Here is a 21,230-nt window from a genome sequence, read left to right as displayed (position 1 = left end):
ATTAATGACTATTTTTTTCAGGTATACTGCAGGTGAAGAATTTTTCTCTCTTCCCCTGGGTCTGGCTTAGGTGCCCTGATAGACTGCCACAGCACTGTGATGTACACTCCCAGCACAGCACTTGCCACACTTCAGGGTGGTCTTTGTTTATCTGGCTATCTAACTATTAGTCTACAAACCCCCTGAGAACAGGGTATCTTATCTTGGTACCTTACTTGGTATCCTATTCTATGACATGGTCAAATCTCTAGCCCAGACTTCACTTCTCAGCTTTAGACTGACAAGCACAATGGCCTGCTGATCATCAGTTGAATACACTGACCCCCTAGGATTCAACATGTCCAAAATAGAACGTGTCTTCAATCCCTTCTCCTCTCTAAAACTTTCCCCCCTTTCTACCTGCTATCTCACTGGTGGCATCATTATCCAGTCATCCAAGCCAGAAACCTAGGAGTCATCCTTAACTTCCCTCTCTCTTTTCCCCTACATATGTGTGACCTCCAACTCCAGTTGAATTTGTTTAATATTTTTTTAAATTTCAACACCTCCAGTGCCCTTGTTCAGGCCTGATCATTTCTCACTTGGAATATTACAACTGCTTATTATCTCTTCTTGTCACTTGTCTTTCTCCTTCAAAATCATCCTCCACATAGCTAATACAGAAGTTAGACCACATCATTCGTCTGCTTGGAGCTCTTCTATGTTCTCCCATTGTATGACTGATAAAGTATGAGATACCAGGCCTTGAGTGATCTTGCACCTGCCTAACTTTCATTTTTGCCACTCCTAGCCTCACATTTTACGCAATACACTACACCCTTTCTGCTATTTCTTACTTATATGCCTGTGCTTATGCTTGTATGACTACTGTTATTTGCCCTTCCTTTGGAAAATTTTAGTTACCTTTTACAATGATTTCAACTTACATATCACCATCTATGGAAAGCATTTCCTAACCCCATGCCAGGCTGGAGCTGTGTGCTCCTGTCCTTCCCATACCTCCATTAATGCCCTTACCACAATGACCATAACTTATCTGACTTGTCTGTCCCCACCAACAGACAGCGGGTTCCTTGAGGACAATGACCATGACTCATCCACTGGTGTATTCCCAGAACCCAGTGGAGTAAACCTGATATATCCTAGAATTCAATAATAGGTCACTGAGAGAATGAATGAATAGGTAAACCAGGTGAAACAAGAAGAGATAGCAAACATGGTAAATGTGTCTTACTTCAGCAAATTCAAAATGGTTTATATCTCATATATGTACCTACATATACTTTGAATGGCTATTTCACATGTATTAATTCATTTATCACAAAACTCCTGACATAAGTACTGTTAGTATTCATTTTTTATCAAAGCACAGAGAGGACACAAAACTTGCCCAAGGACACAAAACTCAGAAGTAATACAAGCTGAATGGGACAGAGCACACTAAAGCTAAATAAAGCTTAATAAGATTTAAAAAAGAACTTATTTCCTAAAATGGCTCTAAATTAAATTGTAACATACTAAACCTAACCACACATAACAAACCATAAACCTCACAACTTACTCAATACTAGCCACTAGGCTAGGCTGTCACCTGTTTCCAGGTCACAGAGATAACACGGCTTTTCCAGCAGTGGTGGTTTTCCAGTTATGCTGCCCAGGCACCCAGTGCTTAGGTCATAAGGCGATGCCTTGAGCTGTCTTGAGAGCTAATATAGTGAGTAAATCAGAACAACTCCACCTTATAAGATTTTACTGCGTGATAACAGTTTACCAGTGAAAAACATGGATAAGATGCTCCTCTTGACTTGCTTTTAGTCTCCAGTATAGTCTTTTTCAACAAATGATGGTAAGCCCCACTACCGAACATGTGCACAGATAATTAGGATTTCCCTGCTGGCAATTCAGTTAACAGATAATGAAGAGACAGCGGCAAACACTTACAAGTGAAAATAAGATTTAAAAATGCAAGATAATTAGCAAAATACCTCTTCAAGTTCAGAGACAGCAAATACTACTTTTTCAATAGTCTCTCCGTGAATTTCGAGGAATCTCCTTACTGTGCCTAAGGAAAAGAATAGAAAGATTAATTCAATAAATAAGAAATTAATTGTGAAGAAAAATCAAACCCTTCAAAGTTTTATTTCTGTAAGGGATCACTCCTCGTGTCATTCAGGTCTGTGCTCAGTGACACCTTATCAGTAAAGCCTCCCCAGATCAACTTATTTAAAAACTCTTCCCTGATTTGCTTTCCTACAGAGCAACTATTCTGGACATTTCGTGGTTTCCTGTTTATTGTATATCCTCCCCACCCTCCCTGCCCCATCCATTAGACGAAAGCGCCACAACAGCAAGAGCTTTATTTTATTTACTGCTTTATTGCCAGTAAATAGTGCCTGGCGATGGAAGATGCTGACTCCAGACAATTCTCCCTTACCCAGTGTATTCCTTTTATTCTCTGGGGCCTCTCTCTCTGACCAGAATGGTCTAGCACAAGTGCCTTTCCATTAATCAGTTACAGTATGAGAAGTCCTCCTCAGCTCTTTATCCCTGTCAATATCCTATTGAACCAAAACTGAATTATTTTTTCTTAATTTCTATCTTATCCTTTCTCTATAAACTTCTTTTTTTTTTTTTTTTTGCGGTACGCGGGCCTCTCGCTGTTGTGGCCTCTCCCGTTGCGGAGCACAGGCTCTGGACGCGCAGGCGTAGCGGCCATGGCTCACGGGCCCAGCCGCTCCGCGGCATGTGGGATCTTCCCGGACCGGGGCACAAACCTGTGTCCCCTGCATCGGCAGGCGGACTCTCAACCACTGCGTCACCAGGGAAGCCCTACAAACTTCTTAATAATGAGACCTAGTGGCCTTTTCTCAGTCCCTAATTTACCTGCAATCTCTCTCTAGATGCCCACACCCCACCTTTTAAAAATATTGTCCTCTCCAAGTTCTGTCCTCCATTATTTTTAATTTTCTTGGTATATATATCTTCTTGAGCTCACTAATTTGATTGCTAGATAATACTCCACATGCTGATGGCTCCCAAATCTTTATACTCTGTTTTCTGAACAAAAGACCTGAAATTTCCTACAGCCTGCTGGGCATATCTGCCCAGATAACTGAGACCTCAAACTCAGCATGTCCAAACCTGATCCCAACAGGTCCAAACCTGACTTCCATCTCTCCTCAACACCTGCTCCTTTACCTGTACTCCTTATTTCAGTTACACAGCAACAACCAACCACTCACCTAAGCTAGAATCCTGAATTCTTCTGACACTTCTTCCTTCATCCTGCATTTTCAATGTGTTATCATGTGTTTTAAATTCTATTGCTAATATTTTTAACAGCCATTCCTTTTCTCTTCCAGCTGCTCTCAGGCTCTCAATGATAACAAAGACGTTGGCAGTAAGTTTTCAACTGTTCTCTTGTTTCTCTTTCCAAGCCTACATATTCACTGTTGCCTGAGTTATCTTATGTTACCTTCCTTACTATTTCTGATGGCTGTGCACTGCTTATATGTTAAGATCCAAAGTCCCCATGGCATGGCTCTCTACACCCTGACAATTAACCACCCCTCCACCCCTGCCCTTTAGTCCTATTTCCAGCTATTTTTCCCACCTATCTTATGCTTTAGCCATTGGCTTCTTTGCTGTACTTCGAATATGCCACTTACCCTACCTCTGCCTGCATGGTTGCCTTTGACTAGAATACCTTTCATCCACCATGACCCTCTCTTAGTGAACTCCTACTCATTTTTCATGGCCCAGTCAAAAGCCATCTCCTTTGTATAGAACTCCATCCTTCTGTGTGCTCCTCCTGTAATCTTTTAAACAGCCCTCTATTTGTGAACTTTGCATAGCATTTTATATCTAGACTGTGAGCTTTCTGAAGGCCAAGTAAACTTAACATTAATACTGCTAGGGCCTTGGGACTGCCCTCGTGGTCCAGTGGTTAGAATGTTGCCTTCCAACGCAGTGCAGGTTTGATCTCTGGTCGGGGAGCTAGGATCCCACATGCCTCAGGGCCAAAAAACCAAAACATAAAACAGAAGCAATACTGTAACAAATTCGATGAGGACTTTAAAAATGGTCCACATTAAAAAAAAAAAATCTTTAAAATAAAATATATATATTACTAGGGCCTAGTACACCTTAGGAATATGGCAAGCAATCATTCAAAAGTAGTAACTGAATGAACATTTTATGACTCTGATTATCAACCTATTGCTTGCCTTGTTCACTACTGTGTCTTGAGAGCCTAAACAGAGGAGACCCATTTGTTGAAGGACTGAACAAATCTTCCTAATTCTCTTTCTGTCAGGTGACAAATTTTTTCATTTCTCCCTCTATTCTGCTTTAATAATTTTTAAAAAATGAAATTAAAAAAACCCGATTTTCTTCCATCTTATTTACTTTGACACCAAGTTTTAATGTTTACACAAAATAGTTTCCCAGCGTATAACTGGGGCATTTCCTTTGGAAGACAATGTACGATGCCAACTAGTAACCAAGCTGAATTCCCTCAGCAGCACAGTTCACTCAGAAAAGTAATTCTGCAAAAAGGAGAAAAAAAAAAGGTGATATCATGGCTATAAGGTTTTGGTACTGTGCACTATTCTTTGCAACCAACTAGGATGCCATGTGCCTAACTTGTAGTAAAAACTCTGTAACTGGTGAGAATGACATGTGTGACATTAAAATTTCCAAACTGAAAACACAATAAGAACACCACCATTGCCTTTTTTCTCACCACTGTATCCTCTTCTATACAGCACAGGACCTAGCATATAGTAGTCACTCAGAGTTCTGTTGAATGAATAAATAACATGATAAATTTATCTAAATGTAGATGTTTCTTTAAGTTTCTTCTGGAGGAGAACTGAACTGCACATGAACTAAGAAAAAAAAGATAAATAACTTAGTATATCTATCATGAAGATATTACTTAGATTTCAAATGAAATAAATTTCAATAATAGTTTAATAAGTAAGAAAGCTTTTGGAACTAAGGACTTAAGAGTTACAGCCTCAGATTTGTTCTTGGCCCATATATGCTACAAAAGCCTAAAAGCCATTTATTTCCCAGATGCTTAGAAAGTATGTGAGCAAAGGGCACAACTGTTTGTGTGTGTGTGTATTTTTTAACGAGATGTTATAGTTCTGCTATTAGATTTAAGGTGTAATAAGTCAAGCAGGTCTTATAACATACAAGTTAACCTGCTTATCTTAAAGCTTTACATTTCCTTTGTGCTAATTAAATTTCTAGAAATTGCTTCATCAAAGTCCCTTATACCTACTTTTTTTCTTTGTAATTTGAGGAGAATTTAATTGAGGGACCATTTACAAAAGCACATGCTGGGTTTCTGGTTGACAATTTCAAGGTAGGAAGAGTGGGCTGGCTTTCTACCCTGTGACAGGCAGAATTCTAAGATGACATCCAAAGAGTCACAACCTGGTTGAATCTCCTGCCCTTGAATGTGGCAGGACCCAGCAGAAGTGAAAAATGTCACTCCTGTGGTTGAGTTACATGGTGTGAGGCACTGGCTGGCTGATGGAAGAAGAGGTTCTCCTGCTGCCCTAGAGGAAGTGGGCTGCCCTGTTGGGAAAGGGTCACGTAGCAGGGAACTTCAGGTGGCCTCTAAGCGCTGTGAGTGGCCCTCGGCTGACAGGCAGCAAGAAAGCAGGGACCTCCAGTCCCACAACTGCAAGGAACTGAATTCTGCCAATAACAACATGAACTTAGAAGTACCCCCCAAGCTCCAGAGATGAACTGTCCGGCCCACACCTAAGTTGTTGCCATGGGAGACCCCGAGCAGAAGCGTCAGCCGAGCCAGACTCCTGACTCATAGGAACTATGGCCTTATACCTACTTTTGATCTTTATCTGCTGTTACTACAATTACTGCTCAAAGCTGACTCCTCTGTGGTACTGTATCAAGTGACTTATCTGAGGGCCACAGAGCCAGAGTTAGACTGGTAGAACTGGGAACAAAAACCAGTCTTCTTGACTACCTTTTCAGAGCCTTTGCTACAAAATGATGGTGTCTCTTTAAATTCTAATCCATATAATTACTTTAATAAAAAATGGAGACATAAAAGGCCTATCTCAAGCTATGAGATATGGGGCACAGGCTAAACGAAAACAGAGAAAGTTAAGACCTGCCAAGAGCCTTGCCAAGGAGAATTATATAAAGGTAGGAACTTTGCTTTGGTAAGGCACCATTCAGAATACATGCAGGCTAGCTGTAACAGTAGTTTCCCACCAAAGCAGTCCTAACTCAAGCATAATGAATTATCTAGTACAACACATAGGTTACTAGACTTGGGAGTCAGAAGGCCTGTATATATGTTCCAAGTCTGCATAACCCTAAGAAAACGATAAATTTCTGAGCCTCTTTATTTGTAAAACAAATACCTAAAACACTACACTACCTAAAACACAAGGCTGTTGAAGAAGTGAAATGGAATTTCTTTTATCCCTTTTTTAATACATATTTCTTCAGCAAGGACCATATGTAAAGCATTCCTGACATATGAAAGCGTTAGAAATACAGAGATGAAAAGATCTCTGGGACATCCCTGGTGGCGCAGTGGTTAAGAATCCACCTGCCAATGCAGGGGACACGGGTTCGAGCCCTGGTCCAGGAAGATCCCACATGCCGCGGAGCGACTAAGCCCATGTGCCACAACTGCTGAGCCTGCGCTCTAGAGCCTGTGAGTCACAACAACTGAGCCTGCGTGCCACAACTACTGAAGCCTGCGCACCTGAAACCCATGCTCTGCAGCAAGAGAAGCCACCATAATAAGAAGCCTATGCACCACAACGAGGAGTGGCCCTTGCTTGCTGCAACTACAGAAAGTTTGCGCGCAGCAACGAAGACCCAACGCAGCCAAAAATAAATAATAAAATAAATAAATTTTTAAAAAACCACCTTTCTATTTCAGATAGTCCTATCTCAAAGGGGAACAAATCTTCCTTGTCACTTGGTCTTAGACCTGTCTTCTACAGTTGGAGATCTTATTTACAATCTTTACAAGGATCTGTGAACTTCCTGAAATAGCATGTAAATTCCCTCTGTATGTGCATTCCTCTGGGAAAAGGGTCCACAGTTTTGTTTCATCAGATGCTCAGTGTAGTTTATGATGAATTCCAAAGAAGTCATAATAGTTAACTAATAGAACTATTGCTCTAAAAATACAGCATGGAATAAGTCCACATGAGACGACTCCATATATTTGGGCACCATATATGCTAAAAGCGTGTTCTTCTTTAGGAGAAACACCACTAATGTTTCAAACTGTTTGCCCTGCAGTTTGTCAGTCTCATGAGATATGACAGCCAGAACTAGATGCAAAATTCTAGGTGTGGTCTGAAGCTGTATACAATACAATGAGATCAGGGACTCCCTCGAGCTAAGCATCATATTTTTTTATTACATATACAACATTCTGGCTCATAATGATTGAGCCCAGTCTTTTTAAAATCTAAATGCAGGGTTTTATATTCAAATAGCACACGTGAAAGCTACTGCTTAAACTGATAGTGCTGTATCAATCTGATATTACAAAATCTGTTTTGACTTCGTTGTTGCTGCCTGCTAAGATTATTCTGAATTATGATTCAAATACCCAATGCACTGGCCATACTTCTCAGTGGTATAATTTTCAAACTTAATAGGCAAATTTTCTAAGCCTTTATTCAAATGGATAAAAATGTCAAACCTAGAAAGTAAACTGAGAGCTCTGCAACTTGTCAACACAAACTTCCCACCAGAGTGCCACAATCAGTTAATCAACAAATCTTCTTTGGCTGCAACTATTTAACTAGTGATAAAAAACTTTTTTTAAATTTAATTTATGTACAGTACCCCCAACCTTACTTACGAAGTGCTATGTGTGTCGCATCCTCTAAAGGGTAACCTCGTTTTGCAGAATTGATGACACAAAATCCAACAGAAGACATGGACTGCTCTCTGCAATCAAACAGAAAACACAAAAACTATACTCTAAGCATTCATAATAAATAATAAAAAAGGCAGCTTAACTTCTCCTTCCCTGTACCTTCAATGAATCTACTGTAATATTTAACCCAACTGCACTATGTAAAAATTATATTAATAAATAATTTAACTGCACCATTTGGGGGAAATACATTCCGAGTAAAATGGGAACTAAGTAAAATGGGAATGGGTTAAATTCTCAAGTCACCCAAATGTATTCCTCTTACTCTGCCACGTTTGAGAAGATTATTAATTCTATCTTCAGGGTCCTCTTAAATTATTTAAGTCCCTCAAAATTTGACTTTCATAGCTAGGTTTCATTTTAAAACCAGGGCCTTTACCAATGTATGGCATGCTATGTCTAGGAACTGAGTTAGCCATACTTTGCCAGCTGAAGTACGTTTCTGTAGCAGCTGTATAGGGAACTCTCAGCGGCTGTGCGATAGCGGCTCTTGTACTTAGGTCCCACTGTGTGAATGATGAACCGGGCAGCTAGATTAAATCCTTTTGTCAATTTTGCTTCACCTGTCCGGCAACCTGGGAACAAGGGAGAATATATAAGTCATGGAGCTGTTAGGAAAAAAAAAACCCAGCAAACTAACAGAACAATGCATGAAACAGAGAAAGTATTACGAACTTTGAGAAATTCCAGTTAAAAATATGGCTTGAATACAAACATTTGTTTCTGATCCCAAAAAAACAATACAACAGGTATAAAAAGAGAGACAAAGAGGATGGGAGAGAACATGAAGCAGAAAAGCATCATTAAAATTTTGGAAGGAATACAGTCACTGGACTACAAGCAACTGATTTAGCAAAGCAGAGAAACATAACTGCTTGCAGAAATGGGGTGACCAACATGAAGCAAGCTGGTCTGTTCTGAAAGGCAGTGTTGGATTGAAGACAGACTGCTTTGATTCAAATCCTGAATCCACCATGTTCCTGCTGTGACCCTTTGGACAAGCGCTTGGCCTCTCCATGCCTCAATTTCCTATATAAGGGGGATACTAGTAGTACTTACTTCACAGGATTAAATGAGTTAATATATGCAAAGTGCATTCATGCATTAGCTATTATTGTTGTTGTTATTACTACAGAACACTAAAAAGGCTCAGAAATTGGAGGTCCTAAGAACTTCTGAAGGCTATGATGTGAAGTGGGACTAAAAAGAGGAGGCTGAGTTAAAAGTTTGCATAAAAACATTCAAATCTGCAACAACCCCTCCCCCAGCCAGCACAGCAAGGCGATGATTCCTTTACCACCACAGCAACAGGAAGGCTTATTCTTGGGAGATGCTGCACTAGAGCTTCTGGACTCTAAGAACCCCAGGCACAGCTGAAAAGAGGGGATTTGATTAAACTGTTATACTCAACAGTAATGGCTCTAGATCTCTGCTCCTAACTGGCTTCCAAAACAGACATCCATGATTATACCCCTGAAAGATTCCCTTCCAGGAGACTAAGAGGCTCAAACCAAAGGACCTACAGATTCTGATAAATGAGGGATGTTCTCCCAATGAAACAGCAGGGCTCCTGCTCATCATCTGCTTCAAGATCCACCAAGCCCATGCACACAAAGCTTCCCAGTACCTTCTCAATTCCTCTCTCTTGAATATGCTAACACTCGAGGATCACCAGGAAGTGAGGAAAGCCTCTCAGAAATGGGGTGTGTGTGTGGGGCACAAATGCTAAAAAAAAATAGGCAATTTAGGGAAGGAAACTTAAAAAACAAGCCAAAAAACTCCCAACACTATAATTAATACTCTCAGAGAGGTGAGAGAAGACATAGTATGTCTGAAACATAACCAGAATGTTATGAAAAACAGAATATTCAGAGAAGAGGAAAAAGCACTTATCTAATTGTTATAGCCAAGTGAAAAATATGACAGCAGAAATAAAAAGTTCCATAGATGGGTTAAAGCTAAAGTTGAGGAAACCTTCCAGAAAATAAACAGATGGAAAATAAGAGGTAACAGATATAAAACCTGGAGGATGAAATGGGAGGTACAGCATCCAATTAAGTTTCTTCAAAGACAGAACAGAGAATACAGAGGGAAGGAAATTATTAAAAAAATAAAACAAGAAATTTCCCATAATGGAAAGATATGAGTTTCTAGACTCAAAGAGCCCATGGAATAACCAAACCAGACCAAGCCACATCACTTAAATTACTTAAATCGCTTAAATTTCAATTAAAAAACATCAAAAATAAAGATGAGATCATAAAGTTTCCAGAAAAGAAACCAGTAACATATGAAGAATCAGGAGTAATAACATGAGATTTTTCAAGAGCAATAATGAAAATAGAAAACAATGGAGCAATGCCTTCAAAAATCTGGAAAATAATTTCTAACGTAGAATTTTATTTCCACCCAAACTATAATTTAGGACTATAAATTGTTGCTAAAACCATTATGTGAATGTACAATGAGGAACTAGATACTCATAGAGCCTAAACACCATCTTATTGATTACCTTTCAGCCCCAAAGGATAAAATATAACTGTACAAATGGAAGGATCAAACTGTCATCACTCTAATCTGGAGAGCCTCTTAATAACGGTCCACTAACAGGTCAATCAGATTTCATGTATCTTCTAATATGAGACAATATTAAGTACACAACACAACATCACCTATGAAATATTTTAGCCAAACTTGATTCCATTAGATATAACTTCCAGTTTAGAGGAAATACAAGGGATAAAGCAATAAACTAAATGGTACCTCAGGTGAATCAGATATATCCAGAAGGTGGGATATCTTGAAACACATCTTGGCCTAATTCACTCAAACAAGTCATATTTCCCTCAAATCTTCTTTTCTCTATGCTAATCCTAGCTCTTTAAACTATTCCTTCAAATAATATGGTTTCCACAATGTCTACTATGCTAATCATTTTCTTTCAGGTATATCCCAGTTTATCACTCTTAAAAAGTAATAACAAAAATAAGATGAAAACTATGCAGCATGGGGTCCTAACAGGACAGAATAAATAACAGCCTCTCTTGACTTTGATGCTGTACTTTTCCCCTCAGCTTTACTGAGGCATAACTGACATATAACATTGTGTAATTATTGTGGTAACCATTTCACAATATATACATATATCAAATGACCATGTTTAAGGTGTACAACGTGGTCATTTGATATATGTATGTATTGTGAAATGGTTACCACAATAAGGTCAGTTAACGCATCTATCACCTCAAATAACTACTCTTCTTTATAGAGAGAACACTTCAGATCTACTCTCTTAACAACCTTCAAGTATGTAATAGTGTTATTAATTATAATCACCAAGCTGTACAACTTTAGTATTTATATTATAGCCTGAAGTTTGTTCCTTTGACCAACATCTCATTTCCCCCACCCCTGTCAACCACAATTCTATTCTCTGTTTCTATGACTTCAGCTTTTTTCAGATTCCATATATAAATGAGATCATTCAATATGCCTTTGACTTTATTTCACTTGGCATAATACCATCAAAGTCATGCATATTGTTGCAAATGGCAGGATTTCCTTTTTTATGGCTGAAAAATATTCCACTGTGTATACTATATATTATATAATATGTACACACACATAGTTTATACATACACACACCACCACCACTACATTTTCTTTATTCACTCATCCATCAATGGACACTTAGGTTGTTTCCATGTCTTGGCTATCATAAATAATGCTGCAATGAACACTGGGGTGCAGATACCTCTTTGAGATAATGATTTCATTTTCTCTGGATTTACACCCAGAAGTGGAATTTCTGGACAATACAGTAATTCCATTTAAATTCTTTTGAGGAACCTCCATACTGTTTTCCATAACAGCTATCCCAATTCACATACTTACCATGAGTGCACAACAGTTCCCTTTTCTCCACATCCTTAACAGCATGTTATCTCATTTTTAAAATAATAGCCATTCTAACAGGTGTGTGGTGATATTTCACTGTGGTTTTTTTTTTTTTTTTGCGGTACGTGGGCCTCTCACTGTTGTGGCCTCTCCCGTTGCGGAGCACAGGCTCCGGACGTGCAGGCTCAGCAGCCATGGCTCATGGGCCCAGCCGCTCTGCGGCATGTGGGATCTTCCCGGACTGGGGCACGAACCTGTGTCCCCTGCATCAGCAGGTGGACTCTCAACCGCTGTGCTGCCAGGGAAGCCCTTCACTGTGGTTTTAATTGAGCACCTTTGTATGCACCTATTGGCCATCTGTGTCTTATTTGGGAAAATGCCTCTTCTTGTGCTGTACAGAAGCTTTTTAGTTTGATGTAGTCCCATTTGTTACTGTTCTGATTATTATAGCCTTGTAGTATAGTTGGAAATCAGGAAGTGTGTTGCTTCTGGCTTTGCTCCTCTTTCTCAAGATTGTTTTGCCTATTTGGGGTCTTCTGTAGTCCCATACAAATTTTAGGATTCTTTTATCTATTTCTGTGAAAAATACCATTGGAGTTTTGATAGGGATTGCACTGAATCTATAGATGGTTTTGAGTAGTACAGATATTTTAACAATATTCTTTCCATTTATGTCTTATGTCTTCTTCAATTTCTTTCATCAATGTTTTATAGTTCTCAGGGTACCGATCTCTTACCTATTCACTAAATTTATTAGTAAGAATTTTATTCTTTTTGATGCTACTGTAAAATGGGATTGTTTTCAGAATTTCATTTTCAGGTGGTTCATTGTTACTGTATAGAAATGCAACTGATTTTTGCATGTTGATTTTGTATCCTGCAACTTTACTGGATTTACTAGTTCTAACAGTTGTTTTTTTTTTTTTTGCAGTACGCGGGCCTCTCGCTGCGGTGGCCTCTCCCATTGTGGAGCACAGGCTCCAGATGCACAGGCTCAGCGGCCATGGCTCACGGGCCTAGCCACTCCGCGGCATGTGGGATCCTCCCGGACCGGGGCATGAACCCATGTCCCCTGCATCGGCAGGTGGACTCTCAACCACTGCGCCACCAGGGAAGCCCCTTCTAACAGTTTTTTGGTGGAGTCTTTACAATTTTCTCTAAATAAGATCATGTTACCTTCAAACAGTAATAATTTTACTTCTTTTCTGATTTGGATGCCTTTTGTTTCATTTTCTTGCCTAATTGCTCTGGATATGTTGAAGTATGTTCCCTCTACATTGAACATGTTTAGAATTTTTATCAAGAAAAAGGTGATGAATTTTGTCAAACGTTTTTTCTTCATCTATTGAGGGGATTATATAATTTTCACTCTTCATTCCGTTAATGTGGTGTATCACATTTATTGATTTGTGTATGTTGAACCATCCTTTCATCCCAAGGATAAATTCCACTTGATCAAGGTGTGTGATTCTTTTAAAGTGCTGCTGTACTGTTTGCTACTATTTCGTTGAGAATTTTTGCATCTATATTCATCAGAGATATAGGCCTGTAGTTTTCTTTTCTTGCAGTGTCCTTTTTTTTCTTAGAATTAGAAACACTTTATTATGCAATCATACATCAATTTTTTTGTATTTAATGAACCAATAAAAATCCTCTGTAAAACTATAACTACTAATGATTCCTTTCATAGGAACGTTATTTTAGAATTAATTTTTATTTTTTTAATATCTTTATTGGAGTATAGTTGCTTTACAATGTTGTGTTAGTTTCTGTTGCACAACAAAGTGAATCAGCTATAAGTATACATATATCCCCATATCCCCTCCCTCCTCAGCCTCCCTCCCACCCTCCTTATCCCACTCTACGTCGTCACAAAGCATCGAACTGATCTCCCTGTGCTATGCAGCTGCTTCCCAACAGCCATCCATTTTACATTTGGTAGTGTATATATGTCAATGCAACTCTCTCACTTCATCCCAGTTTCCCCTTCCCCCCGTGTTCTCAAGTCCATTCTCTACGTCTGGTCCTTTATTCCTGTCCTGCCACTAGGTTCATCAGTACCGTTTTTTAGATTCCATATATGTGTGTTAGCATACACTATTTGTTTTTCTTTTTCTGAGTTACTTCACTCTGTATGACAGACTCTAGGTCCATCCACCTCACTACAAATAATTCAATTCATTCCTTTTTATGGCTGAGTAATATTCCATTGTATACATGTGACACATCTTCTTTATCCATTCATCTGTCGATGGACACAAAGGTTGCTTCAATATCCTAGCTATTGTAAACAGAGCTGCAGTGAACATTGGGATAGATGTCTCTTTTTGAATTATGGTTTTCTCAGGGTATATGCCCAGTAGTGGGATTGCTGGGTCATATGGTAGTACTTATTTTAGTTTTTTAAGGAAAACTATACTCCATACTGTTCTCCATAGTGGCTGTATCAATTTACATTCCCGTCAACAGTGCAATAGGGTTTCCTTTCTCCACACCCTCTCCAGCATTTATTGTTTGTAGATTTTTTGATGATGGCCATTGTGACGGGTGTGAGGTGATACCTCATTGTGGTTTTGATTTGCATTTCTCTAATGATTAGTGATGCTGAGCATCTTTTCATGTGTTTGTTGGTAATCTGTATGTCTTCTTTGGAGAAATGTCCATTTAGGTCTTCTGCCCATTTTTGGACTGGGTTGTTTGTTTTTTTGATATTGAGCTGCATGAGCCACTTCTGTATTTTGGAGATTAACCCTCTGTCAGTTGATTCATTTGCAAATATTTTCTTCCATTCTGAGGCCTGTCTTTTTGTCTTGTTTATGGTTTCCTTTGCTGTGCTAAAGCTTTTAAGTTTCCTTAGGTCCCATTTATTTGTTATTTTATTTCCATTACTCTGGGGGAGGTCAAAAAAACACCTTGCTGTGATTTATATCAAAGGGTGTTGTGCCTATGTTTTCCTCGAAGAGTTTTACAGTGCCTGGCCTTACACTTAGGTCTTCAATCCACTTTGAGTTTATTTTTGTGTATGGTGTTAGGAAGTGTTCTAATTTCATTCTTTTACATGTAGCTGTCCAGTTTTCTCAGCTCTACTTATTGAAGAGGCCGTCTTTTCTCCATCGTATATTCTTGCCTCCTTTGTCAACGATAAGGTAGCCAGATGTGCGTGGGTTTCTCTTTGGGCTTTCCATACTGTTCCATTGATCTATATTTCTGTTTTTGTACCAGTACCCTACTGTCTTGATTAGAGTACCTTTGTAGTATAGTCTGAAAACAGGGAGCCTGATTCCTCCAGCTCCATTTTTCTTCCTCAAGATTGCTTTGCCTATTCGGGGTCTTTCGTGTTTCTATACAAATTGTAAAACTTTTTGTTCTAGTTCTGTGAAAAATGCCATTGGTAATTTTATAGGGATTGCATTGAATCTGTTGGTTGCTTTGGGTAGTATAGTCATTTCCACAATGTTGATTCTTCCAGTCCGAGAACATGGTATACCTTTCCACCTGTTTGTATTGTCTTTGATTTCTTTCATCAGTGTCTTATAGTTTTCTGCATACACATCTTCTGCCTCCTTAGGTAGGTTTATTCCTAGGTATTTTATTCTTTTTGCTGCAATAGTAAATGGGAGTGTTTCTTTGATTTCTCTTTCTGATATTTTTGTTGTTAGTGTATAGGAATGCAAGAGATTTCTTTTTTTTTTTTTTTTTGTGGAGAAAGAATTTTTTTTTGACAGTTTAAGGCCCCTCTTTAATTACATCTCTGTTCTTTTCATTTCACCAGATAAAAGAGTTTTGCAACCCCTCTCAGTAATAACCCAATGTTCAAGAAACATAAATACTAGGAAATTATTCCACATTTGCTCATTAATTCATGTATGTTTTCATTCAACTAATGCAGCAAGAGTCTAGTGTGTGCAAATATCATGGGAACAACTTACTTGTCCTCTACTCACCATTCTGTATCGTAGGCCCCAATTTTCCTACTTTGTATTCAGTTAAATGGCAAACAGCCAACTGCCATCCTTAGGATAATAACCATATTGCTTTACACCATTAATATATTGTCTTCCTCCTTCTCATCTCTAATATTATGAACCTCAGTCTCTATAGTCTTCGGAATGCAAGAGATTTCTGTGCATTAATTTTGTATCCTGCTACTTTACCAAATTCATTGATTAGCTCTAGTAGTTACCTGGTAGCATCTTTAGGATTTTCTATGTATAGTATCATGTCAGCTGGAAAGAGTGACAGTTTTACTTCTTCTTTTCCAATTTGTATTCCTTTTATTTCTTTTTCTTCTCTGATTGCTCTAAAACTTCCAAAACTATGTTGAATAATAGTGGTGAGAGTGGGCAACCTTGTCTTGTTCCTGATCTAGAGGAAATGCTTTAAGTTTTTCACCATTGAGAATGATGTTGGCAGTGGGTTTGTCATATATGGCCTTTATTATGTTGAGGTAGGTTCCCTCTATGCCTACTTTCTGGAGAGTTTTATCATAAATGGGTGTTGAATTTTGTTGAAAGCTTTTTCTGCATCTAATGAGATTTTCCTATGGTTTTTATCCTTCAGTTTGTTAATATAGTGTATCACATTGATTGATTTGCATATACTGAAGAATCCTTCCATTCATGGGATAAACCCCACTTGATCATGGTGTATGATCCTTTTAGTGTGCTGCGGGATTCTGTTTGCTATTATTTTGTTGAAGATTTTTGCATCTATGTTCATCAATGATATTGGCCTGTAGTTCTTTTCGTGACATCTTTGTCTGGTTTTGGTATCAGGGTGACGGTAGCCTCATAGAATGAGTTTGGGAGTGTTCCTCCCCCTGCTATATTTTGGAAGAGTTTGAGAAGGACAGATGTTAGCTCTCCTCAAAATGTTTGATAGAATTTACCTGTGAAACCATCTGGTCCTGGGCTTTTGTTTATTGGAAGATTTTTAATCACAGTTTCAATTTTAGTGCTTGTGATTGGTCTGTTCATGGTTTCTATTTCTTCCTGGATCAGTCTTGGAAGGTTATACTTTTCTAAGAATTTGTCCATTTCCTCCAGGTTGCCCATTTTATTGGCATATAGTTGATTGTAGTAGTCTCTCATGATCCTTTGTATTTCTGCAGTGTCACTATTACTTCTCCTTTTTCATTTCTAATTCTGTTGATTTGAGTCTTCTCCCTTTTTTCTCCTGATGAGTCTGGCTAATGGTTTATCAATTTTGTTTACCTTCTCAAAGAACCAGCTTTTAGTTTCATTGATCTTTGCTACTGTTTCCTTCATTTCTTTTTCATTTATTTCTGATCTGATCTGTATGATTTCTCTCCTTCTGCTAAATTTGGGGTTTTTTTGTTCTTCTTTCTCTAACTGCTTTAGGTTATTTGAGATTTTTCTTGTTTTTTGAGGTAGGATTGTATTGCTGTAAACTTCCCTCTTAGAACTGCTTTTGCTGCATCCCATAGGTTTTGAGTCGTCATGTTTTCATTGTCATTTGTTTCTAGGTATTTTTTAATTTCCTCTTTGACTTCTTCAGTGATCTCTTGGTTGTCTAGTAGCTTATTGTCTAGCCTCCATGTGTTTGTATTTTTTACAGTTTTTTTCCTGTAATTGATATCTAGTCTCACAGCATTGTGGTTGGAAAAGATGCCTGATATTTCAATATTCTTAAATTTACCAAGGCTTGATTTGTGACCAAAGATGTTATCTATCCTGGAGAATGTTCTGTGTCTACTTGAGAAGAAAGCATATTATATTGGTTTTGGATGGAATGTCCTATAAATATCAAATTAAGTCCATCTGGTCTAATGTGTCATTTAGAGCTTGCATTTCCTTATTTATTTTCTGTTTGGATGATGAGTCCATGGGTGTAAGTGGGGTGTTAAAGTCACCTACTATTATTGTGTTACTGTTGATTTCCCCTTTTATGGCTGTTAGCATTTGCCTTATGGATTGAGGTGCTCCTATGCTGGGTGCATAGATATTTACAATTGTAACATCTTCTTGGATTGATCCCTTGATCATTGTCCTTCCTGGTCTCTTGTAGTAGTCTTTATTTTAAAGTCTATTTTTTCTAATATGAGTATTATTATCCCAGCTCTCTTTCGACTTCCATTTGCACGGAATATCTTTTTCCATAACTTCACTTTCAGTCTTTATGTGTCCCTAGGTGTGAAGTGGGTCTCTTGTAGACAGCATATATATGGATCTTGTTTTTGTATCCATTCAGCCAGTCTGTGTCTTTTGTCTGGGGCATTTAATCCATTTACATTTAAGGTAATTATCGATATGTATGTTCCTATTTCCATTTTCTTAATTGTTTTGGGTTTGTTTGTGTTAAGACTTTTCCTTCTCTTGTATTTCCTGCCTAGAGAAGTTCCTTTAGCATTTGTTGTAAAGCTGGTTTGGTGATGCTGAATTCTTTTAACTTTTCCTTGTCTGTAAAGGTTTTAACTTATCTGTTCAATCTGAATGAGATCCTTCCTGGGTAATTTTGGTTGTAGGTTTTTCCCTTTCATTACTATAAATATATCTTGCCACTCCCTTCTGGTCTGTAGAGTTTCTGCTGAAAGATCAGCTGTTAACCTTATGGGGATTCCCGTGTATGTTATTTGCTGCTTTTCCCTTGATGCTTTTAATATTTTTTCTTTGGGTTTCCTCTTTATTAGTTTGATTAATACATGTCTTGACATGTTTCTCCTTGGGTTTATCCTGTATGGGACTCTCTGTGCTTCCTGGACTTGACTGACTACTTCTTTTCCTGTGTTGGGGAAGTTTGCAACTCTAATCGCTTCAAATATTTTCTCAGACTCTTTCTTTTTTTCTTTTTCTACTGGGACACCTATAATTCGAATGTTGGTGTGCTTAATGTTGTCCCAGAGGTCTCTGAGACTGTCCTCCATTTTCATTCTTTTCTCTTAATCTGCTCTGTGGCAGTTATCTCCACCATTCTATCTTCCAGCTCACTTATCTGTTCTTCTGCCTCAGTTATTCTGCTATTGATTCCTTCTAGACTATTTTTAATTTCAGTTATTGTGTTGTTCATTACTGTTTGTTTGCTCTTTGGTTCTTCTAGGTCCTTGTTAAATGTTTCTTGTATTTTCTCTATTCTATTTTCTAGATTGTGGATCATCTTTACTATCATTACTCTGAATTCTTTTTCAGGTAGTTTGCCTATTTCCTCTTTATTTATTTGGTCTTGTGGGCTTTTACCTTGCTTCTTTACCTGTAAGATATTTCTCTGTGTTCTCATTTTACCTAATTTACAGTGTTTGAGGTCTCCTTTCCCTAGGCTGCAGGATCATAGTTCCTCTTGCTTCTGTTCTCTGCCCCCAGTGGTTAAGGTTGGTCCAGTGTCTTGTGTAGGCTTCCTGATAGGAAGGACTGATGCCTGCGCTCTGGTGGGTGGAGCTGAGTCTTTTTTCCACTGATGAGCAAGGCCAGGTCAGGTGGTGTGTTTTGGGGTGTCTGTGAGCTTAGTATGAGTTTAGGTAGTCTGTGTGCTGATGGGTGGGTTTGTGTTCCTGTCTTGTTTGTTGTTTGCTGGGAGCAGCTGGGAGCTGCTGGCAGTTGGGTGGAGATGGGTCTTGGATTCAGATGGAGGCTTCCGTGACATCTCTCAGTGATTAATCTTCCTTGGAGCCGGGAATTCTGTAGTGTTCCAGCACCCTGGACTCAGTGCTCCCACTCCAGAGCCTCTGGCCCAACTTCTGGTCAAGGGACCAAGACCCCACAAGTCGCTCATCCCGGCAATAAAGGGGATTAAAAAAAAAAAAAAACTAACAAAACCCCAGACAAATGCTATAAATTAAAATCAAACAATCAGAAACAGAAACAAGGAAGCACACACACACACAAAAGAAAGAAAAATAGAACCAAATAAATCAAATAGCAAGAGAACAACCAGACAAACAAAAGAACCCAAGAATGAAATCAAACAATTAAGAAGAAAGGTGACAAAAACCAAGAAACAAAACCAAAGCAGAGTGCCAACTGAAGAATGAAGCAAAGAAACAGAACTGACAAAAATGATATAAAAAAAGAAAAAGAGAAAGGGGAAAGATGACAGAACAACAGAAAAGCAATGTAGAAACAAATATAAAAAAAATAGAAAGTATATTTTAGAAAAAAAAGACAAACAAAACCCTGGAGAAATGGTAAAAACAAAATCAAACAAAAAGAGAAACAAGGAACACAAACACACGTAAAAGAAACAAAAACAGAACAACCAGACAAACGGAAGAACTCAAAAATGAAATCAAACAATTAGGATTAAAACGAACAAAAACACATAACCTAAAAACAAAACCAAAGCAGTGTGACCACTAAAGAATAAAGCAAGGAAACAGAACTTATAAAAATGATTAAAAAATAACAATAAAATAAAAAGGGAAAAAACACAGACAACAGAAAAGCAAAGTAGAAACAGAAATATATACATTAAAAAAAGAAAAATTTATTAAAGAAAAAGGAAAAAAATTAGGGAAAAGAACACAGAAAAGTAAAAACAGAAATGTATAAAAAAAATAGAAAGTAAAAATATGTTATAAAACATGGAGATCCCAAAAGAGTAAAAAACAAAAAAACCAAAAAAAACCCTAAAACCAAAAAAAAAACCAACAAAAAAAAGCTAGAACCAAGAACAGAATGAATCAAAACATAATGAAATTAATAGCAATAATTATGTGTCCCTGGCATCTCTGCTGTAAGTGTCCTTGCATATGCCGTGAGCTAGAGCCCACCTCCGCCTCCCCAAGAGGCTCTCCTCTGCCTCTGGGCTGGTCTCTAGACCTTCTGTGGGCCCTGTGGGCACCACTCAGACTATGATCTGGCCCAATTCCTGCATGTGCTGCCCCCAACGTCCACAGCTGCCAGAGCTAGACCATTTTCATTTGTGGGAACACTCATTGTCTACTCAGATATTCCTTAGATGCAGGATCTACCTAGCTGATTGCAGGGATTTAGTCTGCAGCTTGTACAGCTGATGGAAGGATTTTTGATCTTCCTTAGTCACCCCGTCCCGGGGGTTCAGCTCTGGTTTCATTCCCACCTCTGCGCGTGGTCCACCCACAGGAGTCTGGTCCTGAGGCTGCCTTGGAGCTCTAGGGTCTGCCCCCGTGAGGACCAGGTGCAGAGGTGGTAAGACTGCTTGGATCATGGGAGCCCTTACAGCCCCAAATGCACAGGGAAGCTGCCAGCCACAGGCACAAGAGATATGGTCGTAGTGAGGGCCTTTTCTGGCGCCCGGCATAAGGCACATGAGGGCCAGCCCTGGCCAGGGTTTTTCTGGCACCTGGCAGCAGGTGTGCAAGGGCCAGCCCTGAGAGGGTTTTTCTGCCCTGCAGCCAGCACGTGAGGGCCAGCCCTCATGGGGCTTTGTTTATTGCTCGGCAGCCAGC

General features: G+C 38.8%; 1 protein-coding gene across 3 annotated transcripts in view; it reads right to left on the bottom strand.

The window, feature by feature from the left end:
* Positions 1-21,230, bottom strand: part of GDAP2 (ganglioside induced differentiation associated protein 2) — a 71,009-nt gene that overhangs the window by 34,429 nt on the left and 15,350 nt on the right. For all 3 annotated transcript variants that reach the window (XR_009564284.1, XR_009564282.1, XM_030869208.2), the window contains exons 4-6: positions 8,376-8,529; positions 7,877-7,965; positions 1,986-2,062 (exon numbers count right to left, since the gene is read on the bottom strand). Coding sequence is in view for 1 of the 3 variants with exons in the window: in XM_030869208.2 (XP_030725068.2) it covers positions 1,986-2,062; positions 7,877-7,965; positions 8,376-8,529 (320 nt within the window). In the remaining 2 variants the exon portion in view is untranslated. The remainder of the gene's footprint in view (positions 1-1,985; positions 2,063-7,876; positions 7,966-8,375; positions 8,530-21,230) is intronic.

The sequence above is a fragment of the Globicephala melas genome, chromosome 1, assembly GCF_963455315.2.
Source record: "Globicephala melas chromosome 1, mGloMel1.2, whole genome shotgun sequence".
NCBI classification, from domain to species: Eukaryota; Metazoa; Chordata; class Mammalia; order Artiodactyla; family Delphinidae; genus Globicephala; species Globicephala melas.
Note: the sequence above shows the minus strand (reverse complement) of the source record. Positions and strands in the feature narration are given on the sequence as shown.